At 50.4% G+C, this 11,509-nt stretch overlaps 1 protein-coding gene across 1 annotated transcript in view; it reads right to left on the bottom strand.

Moving 5' to 3' along the window:
* Window positions 1-376: 376 nt before the first annotated feature.
* ATP6V0D1 (ATPase H+ transporting V0 subunit d1) overlaps window positions 377-11,509 on the bottom strand; it is a 33,770-nt gene continuing 22,637 nt past the window's right edge. The window contains exons 3-8 of the mRNA XM_065848085.2: window positions 11,235-11,413; window positions 8,076-8,155; window positions 4,224-4,301; window positions 3,242-3,418; window positions 2,254-2,331; window positions 377-1,761 (exon numbers count right to left, since the gene is read on the bottom strand). Of these exons, the coding sequence (XP_065704157.1) occupies window positions 1,600-1,761; window positions 2,254-2,331; window positions 3,242-3,418; window positions 4,224-4,301; window positions 8,076-8,155; window positions 11,235-11,413 (754 nt within the window). The 3' untranslated portion in view covers window positions 377-1,599. The remainder of the gene's footprint in view (window positions 1,762-2,253; window positions 2,332-3,241; window positions 3,419-4,223; window positions 4,302-8,075; window positions 8,156-11,234; window positions 11,414-11,509) is intronic.

Here is an 11,509-nt window from a genome sequence, read left to right as displayed (position 1 = left end):
GGGGCAACCCCACACAGGAAGGCCAGGTGCAGAGGGACAAGCTTAGCAAAACCAGGGGACGTGCCACACAGCTCCCTAACCACAGGGCTCACTTCCTGCAGGACTGCCCAAGCAGTGAGGGCTTTATCTACTCAGCACCCAGCTGCACTCACAGACCAGGCACGGCACACAGCTTGGGCTGGAGTGAATGTTCAGGGACCAACGGGTAGCACAATGTCCCTGGCTGTGACAGAAACAAGTGTCCCAAGTCATGCAGGAGCCACACCAGCCTCCACCCCCACAAATACCAAACTCCCTGATTAAGAGAGCCCATGTCTGACATAGGCTCCTTGTGGGGATGTGAGAGGAGGTGCCCAAGGAAGCAGGGAGAGCCTAGTGCAGGAGACAGATATTTATTGGTGTAGAGAAGAGAGGATCACAGGATAACAAACACTGCAGAGGTGACCACAGCACAAGCTGAGATGGAGACACTTCATTGATCCCTGCACAGCAGCAGCACCGAGCACATGTTTCCCACCAGTAAGGCTTCTCCACTGCCACAGGGCACCTCCCTGACCTGGGCTCACCAAGACAAGGAGCAGCAAGGAGCAGGGCTGCCACACCATGCCCAGGGCTTGGCTCCCACTCCCTAACCACAGGCAGGCAGGGCCTGGACAGGGCATGGGACATTTCTGGTACCAGACACCCTCCTCAGGGTGCCCATGGGCCAGCTGTGCCCATACAGCTCCACAGCAGCACCAGCCCAGACCGCCACACAGAGGAGGAGGCTGCACTGTCCTGGATGTCTGCCCCAGGAGGGTGCAGGGGTCCAGCACCATCCACAGAGCCAAAAGGAGCTGCAACGCTTGCACAGTTGTGTGTAAACTCCAGGCTGTGGGTCTTCAGAAGAGGAAGGAGCTCAGCTAGGTTATGGAGTCTCTCAAACTGCAGGGCACGAGTGAGACTGGTGAGAGCAGCTTCTGAGGACACAGCGAGGCTGCACTAGTGCAAATGGTGCTGAGTGGGGACACACAAGCACTCTGGCTCTGCCTTTGCATTCTCACAGGTTCCATCCCAGTCCCAGGTAGGGCTGCTCCGTCTCTTCCAGGTCAGGGTGAGCTACAGGAGGATGCAGGGACTGCACAGCAGCACAGCCTACGCTACAAATCACAAACTAAATCTCACAGGAGCAACACTGAGGAGGCAGCGTGCAGAGCACTGACAGAGAGGACCCCCAGCCATGGCAGAGCTGATGTGTTCCTCTGCAGTGGCGGGAACCCCTCGGAGGCAGCAAACCCCTGGCTGGTGCTTGCTCTAGGAGCATAAGCGCATACAGTAGATTAGCACAGCAACACAGGGACTACGAGATACACAACAGGAGGTGTCACTCCTGCTACACACAGCCAAGCCTGTGACACTGGTCCCTCCAGACCCCGCACAGCACACACAACTCAAACTTCAGCTTCTGAATAATTTAACTAGCAACTGTACAGTTTCTTCATCTGAGCCAGTTCCACAGATGGGACAATCCTGGAGTCTGGGCAAGGGGTAACTCAGGGCATCAGACGGGGGTCCCTCTGGACTCCAGGGGCAGGAGGGTCAGAGAGGAGCAGAGTAGGGTTAGAAGATGGGAATGTAGTTGTCAATCTTGGTCCTGTGCCGCTGGGCGATGCACTCTGCGATCCACACAATGTTGCGGCACTCCTGCTCCTTCAGCTTCACAAAGGCGTAGAAGACTCCGAAATGGAACTGGTTGAGGAAGGCCAGCTTGTTCAGCTTCACCTGGAGAAAGCCCAAACAAGGACATGTCACTTGTCCACCTCAGACAGGAGGAGCTGGTCAAGGCAAGCGTGGAGAAGCTTGGGAGGTCCCATGACTGCCGCAGCAGGCTGGAAGGCTCAGCACAGGTCTCTCTATGTCCTCAAGGCAGCTCCAACCTGAGCACAGGGCTCAGGACAGGCTCCAGCATTTGAAGGGGGAAATATTTATACTCTCAGGTACTGCAAAAAATCCTCCTTTCCCACAGAGTTATGCTCTGGTTTTGCTGTCAGTGGACCAAATATCCACCAGCAGTTCCAGACTTGCCTCTCACACTGCTCTGATCTGTTGCAGTGAGAACTTGGACTGAGCACCATGCTGGGCATCCTGTTCCTTCCTCCAAATTCATTCATCCGCAGCACTGCTGCCAGGGCAGCAGACAAGCTTGCTACCACCCCGAGCTTTGCAAATGGCACAGGCAGGAACATTCCCAGAAATGTCTTGGTGCTCACTCACCTCATGCTCAAAGAACCTGTCTTCAAGGGTCTTGTCTCCAGGGTTGCTGCCAGCCCCTTCAAAGAGCAGCTTGTACTCCTGCAGGAAGACATTACAAAAGGATGTACCCAAACCCCAAAGGCCTCCAAGCTCAGCAGCGTTTGGGGGCCCTGTGCATCAGACACCCCAGCCACCACATCAGGTCAGCAGAGGACATAGAAAAGTCAAGACTGTGCATACATACATTGACAAGGGGATGCTGCCAAGGCTGCACTGCATACACACTGGCTGAGGGCAAGCCTCGGGAAGGCAGAGAAAGCCTTTATTTCATCTGTGAGCTTGTCCAGCCAAAGATCCTATCCTTTCTCTGAAATGTGCAGTTCTCAAAGCCGTATTGTTGCTTTCACCCTTCAGGAGGACGCAATAGGTACAGACCCCTCCATGTACAGACTGGAGTCTTTGGGACAGACCTCAGTGCCTGCAAACACTGTCACTGGCTGCTTCAGTAACAGGACACAGAACTCTGATTCCAAACAGGTCCCCAGTCGTGCACAAGAACAGCTTACGGAACCCAGACACATCCAAATGTGTCCTCCCAGGTCAGCGTTTCCCCTGCGACTGAACCAGGGCTCAGCAACCCATGAGGGCTGGAGATGTGGCACATGACTTCTCATCCCAACCAGCCAAAGAGGGATCATCATTGCTGCTACATCAATATCTCAAGGGTTTGGTGGCAAGGACTGTCCCCACACCCTGGGACAGGGCACACAGGACACACCTGGTATCCCTATCACCCCTGCAATGACAGCTATGACTAACAAGCCAAAGGCATCCCAGGCAAGTCAAATCCTTCTTGGCCAAGCAGAGCACAGGACTATCAGTGGCAGCAGAAGACAGGCATCCCTGTCCCCAGGCTGTCAATCCGCAAGTTCCCCCAGATCCCCAAGAAGCTCTGATCCAGAGAAGGTCCCTCCACCAGTTCCCACAGCCCTCAGCCCAAAGCACTCACAGGGTAGTAGTCAGCAACATTTTTGACTTGTTCGTAGTCATCTGCTCTGGCCAACTGAGCCAGGCCCTCAGGGTAGAGCTTGCCACAGTGCGGGAACAGCTTTGCTCGGTCCTCCTTGGACAGCTCAGTACCAAATGAGTTAATGGTGATAATGAAGGCCCTCCGGTCAGCTTCAAACTGCAGGAGAAGAACAGTTCACTTTGGGATGCAGCATCTGATAGAGCACTGGCACAGGCTGCCCAGCTGGGTTGTGGAGTCTCCTTCTCTGAAGACATTCAAAACCCACCTGGATGCGATCCTGTGTGACCCGCTCTGGTGAACCTGCTTTAGCAGGTGGGTTGGACTAGATGATCTCCAGAGGTCCCTTCCAACCCCGGCCACTCTGTGATTCTGTGATATTTTCCGGAGGCCAGCAGGTACTGACACTGCTCTAAAGAGAGCCATGTCAGAGTGCAGCGCAAGCAAACTGCCTGGGACAGCTCTCCAGTGCTCAGCCAGGGCAGGCTACATGTGCAGGCTCCCAGTAGGCCCAGTAGCTGATGCCTGGGGAGCAGTCAGGTAAGGAAATCCCCAGCCCAGGCACAAGCCAAATCACTGAGCAGAGCTCAGCCCAGGTCAAGGAGTCTCTCACCTACTGCCCCCGAGCCCTGCACACCCCACAGCTAGCCTTGGCACAGAGAGAGGCCATGCACTGAACGGCTCTTGTTGTTCTCCTGCTCATTAGCCATCTCAGAGGATGAAGATGTTGCCACAAAGGCAACAGATGTGTCAGCATCTGGCAAGAACAGGACTGGGGAACCAATCCTGTCCACAGCCATGTGCAGGCACCATTTCCCTAGGTCTTCCAGTGAGCAGGGAGAATGTACATGGGGATGCTGAAGAATATCTTGAGCATCCTTTGTGCTGGCAGGCGAGCTGGCCTGAGCACAGAGCAATGAATATCACTGTAACACCAACCAGCTACAGGCATTTCCAGACCTACCTCCAGAATTGGGCACATGGCATCTGCTGTGGTACCTCCCAGCGACTTGCAGAACTTGTAGAAAGATTCCAGGTAAGCCTGGAAGAGAGAGGGCAGATGAACACTCATCTACACCGCTTCATCTATTGCCCCAGAGGGCTGTTCAGCAGACAGCCAGCAAGCAGGGATGTTCCCAGACACTTTGTAACACAGCATGGATGCTCTCACCCCAGGTGAACTCAGATGGCAAGCCCACACAATAGACAGCACTTCCCCAGGAGCTGGAGACACGGAGGATTGTGGCTGGGTTTGTTCAAGGGACTGCATGAGTTTACTGCAGGCAAGATCCCCAGCCAGCAAGGTTAAAGCTTATTTTGCTCCTTTGAGTTGTCTAACTGCAAAGTATTTACTGAAGTCTCACGTGGTTTCCTGACCTCAGTCTAGCCTCCAAAAACATGCCAAGCCACACAACTATAGCTGCAAGACCTAAGCTCAGAAAGTACCGCTGTGTAAGCAGAGTCAAGAGATGAGACAGGACATCTGCGAAGGAAACCGGCCATTCTCTGCAACTCTCTTTTCACACTGCAGCCACCTGGTCTCCATCCCAAGTGGAGCACTGCAGAAAACATACAAGGCTAGGCATAGCTATGCTGCCTCCAGGAAATGTAATCCTTTGTGGAGATGTACTGTAATCCAGCTGGTAGATGACTGTATCTCCCAGGGGGAACCTATGAAGGCTGTGCATGGCTAAAAGTGCTGTTCAGCAAAAATATTCTCAGAAGAAGTCATCATGTGATAAAACACCTCCCTGGACAGAGAGCTGCAACCAGAATGACTTAAAAGGGATGGAATAAAATGATACTGAAACATCACAAATCTCTGCTTTGTTACAACAACTGTAGGACTGGAAACGCACCAAGAATGCACGTGCTGGACACCCTCAGCCTCCGCACAGGGAAAGCACCTGGATTACTGTGTTCTGTAAATATTTGTTACCACGTAGTGCAAGAGGACTCTGCTGGGTGAGCATCACACAAAGACACATCATCTCCAGCACTTGCCACCGTTCAAGTGCAGGAGAGCACAGAGCATCAGTCTGCAGAGTCACCACAGGAACAAGGACATGGATAAAAGACTCTGCCTGAGGCTGACAGAAGAGGGAACCTGGATAAGAGGTTCAGTCACTACCTCCACTGTTCTCAGAGTTCACACATAAACCTAAGGTTTTATAAGTAAAACCAGGTGAAAACAAATATCCAGCACTCGATGAGGGTCCAGTATCACTGACACTATGGAAACACAGACTGTAAAACAGCCACCATGGTACCCTCCCCTATGGACCCCTCTGCAGATGCCAGCAATTTACAGAAACTGTCCAGTGTTCTGAAACCCTCACCCCAGAAATGGTGGTGTCTTTGCATTTAATAATCCTTAATGGACTTTTACGGCCATGAATCCACACTTTTACCCTCTGTTTCCCACTAGCCCCATTTGTCTGCCACATCCAGCCTAAAGGGACACCTGTAGCCTGTCCATCCAGGTTGACTTTTCCAACACTTTCTGCAGTTACCACCACAGCCCAGATTCACTCCTCTTCCAAGTGCAGGATCCCAACCATTTTTGTAGTTTCGCATACAGAAGTCATTGTACCCAAACCTCTACACTTGTCCTCCTTAGCAACTTCTCCTGCTCTGCTGCTCGTATTCAGACATGAGAGAGTAGAGGAATGAGACTGTTCAGGATAAACACTACAGATGTATGCAGCAGCACAGTCATATCTGCAATTCTCTTCTTTCCTACTCTTCAGAATAGATTGACTGGTAGAGACACTTGCTTAGGTCAATCATAACCCAAGATTTCAGTTAGTAATAGAAAGGAACAAGGAAATCCTTGCTTCTTTGCTTCTCCACAATTCATTTGCCTGATTTATTTTACTGTCCAGTCACAAAGCTCCTTCAGCTGGTTCCTAGAAGAAGGTCGCCAGCAAAGGCCAACAGTCAGTCAGCTTCACTTCAACATATCCATTAAAGACGTGGAAAAAAGGGAGTAAGCACTCAAGATAACAATGCCAGCACGCCTCCGTTGCAGGACTCCACTGCCATCTGCCCTCTAGACTAAGAGCTGTCTGCTTACTTTTAACCTCTGCTCCCCATCTTAACCATATTTCCATTTGAGAACCTAATCGCTTGTCACTGCTTACAAGAAACTTTTGTAATTGCTTTCTTCCTGTGAATTCTGCTCAAACTTTCTGTCTACATGCCCACAGATTCCTTCAAAACACCTCCAGCAGGTTTGGCAGGTAGCACATCTCCCTCCCACACCAACCGCCCCTGGACACAGGCGTCCATCCCGGGCACCCGCTGGCTGTGTTCCTCAGAGCAGCACTGCCCAGATCTCAGACCTGATTTTATTTCCCTCATTTGCCTATGAAGACCATTTGCACCTTATTAAAAACTTTCCAGTCCCTGGGGAGAGAGGTGGATTCAAGTGAGAGTCTATAAGCAGCAGTTACCTTTTACATTCATGCAGCCCCGTGATTTGTTGCTGACAGAGCCCCTGTGCTCCCCAGGGGCTGCTCTTTAGCAAGAACCAGTCCCAGCACATGCCAAGACATCCCAGGTATCTCTGCTTCAATTTGGGGGTAGGAAGAGCAGAATGCAAAGCAGTATCAGGCCTCAAAAGGGACATGGGAAAGGATGTGACAGCTGGGACCCAAGATGACAGCATCCCCCAAACTGCTCTCCCTGTGCTTATTCTGCTCCCCACCTTCCCCCACCACAGAGGTCTGCACCCTGTAAGGGTATGGGTGTTTATACAGGCAGGCAGACCTCCCCCCTTACAGCAAAAGCCCAGTACATGCCAGAGGTCACATGCAGCTGGGCTCAACTGCCAACACACAGCTCCTCCTCACCTCCCTCTGCCTTCTTCCCTTCACGCCTGACCTGTTCTATGCCTCTCCAAACAGGAGAAAACACACTTTCTTGGGAAGCAGAGGTCACACTCACTGCAGGCTGGCTGTGACCAGCCAAAACAAGGTTGGCAGATACAATCTGCATCCCACCCTTCATCCGGAGAGTTGAGATGGAGCGATAGCCACAGCCTGCACATAAAGACGCTTTGATACTGCCAGCTAAAACCAGACCAGCCCTGCAGAGGACAAAACAGCTCCCCATGCAGGCTCAGGACAAGGAGATCCTTATAGCCCCTCCATATCCTTCTGCCAAACTTTCCCCAGCCTGCCAGACTCCTCCACGTTGGCTGCACCTTTTACATTGCTCTACTACAAGCATCAAACCCCAACCACAGCCACTGAAGGCTTGAGAAGACTGTTGGAGGCTCTTCTGAAAGAGCCCAAGACAGAGAGCCAAGCCTGTGGAAGTCCTTCAACCAAGTTTAAGACCTTGCCACTTCAGCCCTTTGACTGCAGTTAACCACACACCTTAACTCATGTGGTTAAGGAGTAGCCTCCTCCTGCCTGCGGAAATTTATTCAAAGGCAGAACCTCTGCAAAATCTCTTGCACAGTTTCTTGACAGCTCAAAAAAAACAAACAACCCCACTTTGCCTCATTCTGGTGCCCTGACTCTGCAGAGCTGGGTGATTGGATGCCAGGCCCGTCTGAGAGCCACTACAATTTCACTTTCCAATTCATACAACTTGTTCTTTATCATGTTTACTCTATCACTACACCAGGTGAAAAAGAGAGAGGGAGCAAACTTATTTTTACGTCTACTCCAAGAGAAAAAATACTCCCCTGTCTTTGGTTGAAGGAAGCCAGTACAGGTTGGAGTTCCTGACCTGAGAGAGAGCTGTAGTCACATTAGAAATAAACAGGGAAGTTAACGTCTCTTTCCCTCCCCAGAGACTCATTTACCTTATACAGCGTGTTTCGAATTATTTCAATGTTCATTTCATCCAGGTCCTGTTCAGATATGCAGTCTTGGAAGAAAGCAGCTGAAACAAAGCCACAGAGTTAGTGTTGCCTTAACCAGACCCATGCCCAGCACCTTCCAGAGTCCTCAACAATACCAGGCAGAAGCACGCCCTATGTTGTTTGTCCCTCCCAGGACTGGCCCTTATCTTCAGTAGCCACCAAATTACCACGACTCCAAACCTCAGGCTCCACCATGGCTCCCCAAGGCCACAGTCATTTTTGGGGCTCTCACATGAAAAATCTTTCTTCACTCTTTAGTGCTATGGTTTGCTTAACAGCCTATTCTCAGCAGAAATTCTCAGCTCTACCCCCCAGCATCAGTGCCAGAGCAGCCTGCCTTTAAAAATAAGCAAAACCCAAACTGCTCCCAGATGCAAGCACTCAGAGGTGACAAGAGAGCTTCCAAATTGTCCGCTACAGCATGGCATCAGCGCTTGAGCATCTGCAACACAGTACCTTGTGAGTCCCGAGGAAGCTGGTGCTTCTCCTTTCTTCTCCAACATTTCAGCTGTATTAAGGAGGCATGGGGACACCACAGCTCCTACAGCCCACGACACCCCACGTTTAGAGTCAGGAGCTGTTTCCCCTGCTCAGGTCTATCAGCCCCATTTTCAGCTAGAGAAATAAAAGTCCTCACAAGAGGTGGGAGGTAAGCATCCTGGAGACACGATGAACTACTGTTTTTTGGTAGAGTGCTCAGCCCTACGTACTTTGCTAGAGTATCTCTGGGAGGGAGTGTGAGAAGTCATTGCCACTTAAAGAACACAGAATTCATACTTAACACAGGGTACTGCAAGCTGCAGATAAAGACTAGTCTTGTAGATCTAGTGTAACATAATGCTGTTGTATCACTCATTTGTGAGCAAGAGCACAATAAAATCCATTGACGAGACTTTTATGACTTCTTCAACTCTCACTCAGCAACCAACTTTGCTGAATTTGCTGCATAGAGAAATATGATCTTTCCCAGCTTACGCAGTCCAGCTGTGGGTAAAGGACACTGCACTCACACTAAGAACTGCCCAGTGCTCTGCTCTGTGTGACAGACCGTGTACGATGTGGGCTCACACCTTCGGCATGCACCCCTTTTACAGCACAAGCTCCATGGCATGGACAGCAGCCACACTGGGGGTCTAGAGAGCCCCCAACAGGGGTTAACCCCCACAGAGGTTTCTTTGCAAAAGCATCAGGGACCAATGCCACGTAGCTGGAGGAGCACTGCTCCCTACGGTTGGCAAAAACGCAAACAGAGTGTGCCAGGACTGGTTTTCACTGCAGGACTCACTGGCTAGCCTGGATAGCTAAGCAGTGGCTACTTCAGAGTAGCAGAGGAATGAGAACACAGCTATTTCAGTTCTTGGCCTTCCAATATCCCAAATTAGGCTAACGGCAAGTCTTATTTTGCCCTGCTAACCTATGAAAGCCATTTGGGGTTAGGCATTCCTACCAAGCCACGTAGCTATTCAAGTACTTTTAGGAGATAGAGCTGCTGTTTCTTCGCGTGTGGTCACTGGAAAGAGTGCAAGTTAAACAACTGGAGCCTGCGTGCCTGCTTGTTTAGGCAACACAGCTACTCCCCATACTCTCCTGCTGAAGAAATGCCACACTAGATGGTACACAGCCTCAAGGGCATGGCCAGGGCAAAGGTCTGAAGAAGAACTCAGCCTAGCTAGGGCAGAAGCAGGCAAAGCTCACTTGTGTGCAAGCACATGAATGCAACATGCAAAGACCCTCAACTGCCAGCCTCATTCTTCAGAACCACCTCACCAGCATAATGGGGCATTTTCACTCCATACGCAGCTGGAAGCTTTAAGGTCTCTGAGAGCTAATGTCTTTGAAATACTTGGTTCTTATTCCCAAAATGGGAAAGTTCCCACTTACTGGTGAGGAGGATTTTCTTCCCCCACATCGCCCCTACAGCAGGCTCAACTCAGCTGCATGCAGAGCCTCTGTTCTCCTGCTGCGTTGCTGCCTTACTTTGCAACCCAGATCCTGAGACACGCTTTCCCGCCTTTGCTGGGCTCCACCTGGTAAGTCATTTTCCCATGACAACTACTTCACCTGTCCCATTATTACACAGAACATTTGCAAAAGCACTTTCAGTTCCAAAAACAACTATTTCTATCAATGACAATATGATGATTTAGACTGTTTTGTTCTTTCTAGCAACCCTAAAAGAATGATTAATCACTGACTCAGGCATACCTCATACATTTTTGCCCACAGATGCTAACCTAGAAAGTCTCCTGTGACTACCTCTCCTACTGCTGCAAAAAGACTTCCATACTTTCCCCAGAACCACTTCCTACACCTTTTATCTTCAAAGGACATATTTTTCTGACTGTTCATAAGACACTTGGTCTTAGTGTCACGTGCCTCCTGGTCAAGGCCCGTAGCCCTGAGATACGATAACCCAGTGCAGGGTCCTGCTACACAATGAGCTTAAGAAGGCTTTCAGAGATTTCCCCCCACACCCCCTGCTGTTGTTTGGGGGCTTTTGGTATGTAAAGAGCTTTCCTTTATTTAGAGCTAATTTTATCAGTCTCAGAACAAGACTGGGCATGTGCAGATCTCTATAATTATCTAAAAAACAAGAAATCACTCAGTGGCCAAACTACAAGTGCTGGAAATTCAGTGACTCTTTCCAGCAGAGGACCTGATACCCCTTCACTAAGAAAGCACACTTGCCATGTGTCCCATGACAATAATTAAAAAGACCACATTGTCTAAGAGCTCTCAAACTTTCCCCTTCCTCCCTAGTTTCAGGTCATAATTCCCAGAAGAGCTGGTAAACAGACATATCCAGCAGAGCAGATCTAACCACACCTAGACTGACCTGACAGCTCAAGGCCTGGCTCACACAAACCAAATGCCCTGCAGTACCAGTGTCCTGGTTTGGACATTTGTTGAAGCATACAGAAAGCCAGCTGGTCCTCCAGAGGAAAAACTGGCAAAGGACAGGCATAAACCTGAACCCAAGCCCCTCACTTTGGCTTCCTGGATCACAACTTAGACTTAGTCAGACCTAGTCAAGCTGGGGGGAAAAAGGGATATCTGCTCTACACACAGCTGAGAGGTATTTTGAATGGCTCCACTCACCCAGGGGAGTGTCCACCAGGATTGCATTGTAGAGCTCCGCAGGCGTCTGAGCAATGTTCACGGCTTCCATCTGCTCAAAACTTCCCAGAGGATGACACTTGGGCACCAGTTCGGAGATGGAGCGCTGGTGCAGGGTGCCAGTGATCAGCAGAATGACATTGTCGATCATGTAGCTGTACCTGGAGGGATACAAGAGGAAGCCTGTCACAACACAAATAATACAAAAAATAGCAGCTGGCACCAGATGAGCACACATCTTCAGTCCCTGTGAACAT

The sequence above is a fragment of the Patagioenas fasciata genome, chromosome 13, assembly GCF_037038585.1.
Source record: "Patagioenas fasciata isolate bPatFas1 chromosome 13, bPatFas1.hap1, whole genome shotgun sequence".
NCBI classification, from domain to species: domain Eukaryota; kingdom Metazoa; phylum Chordata; class Aves; order Columbiformes; family Columbidae; genus Patagioenas; species Patagioenas fasciata.
This window is presented reverse-complemented; position numbering and strand designations above follow the sequence as displayed.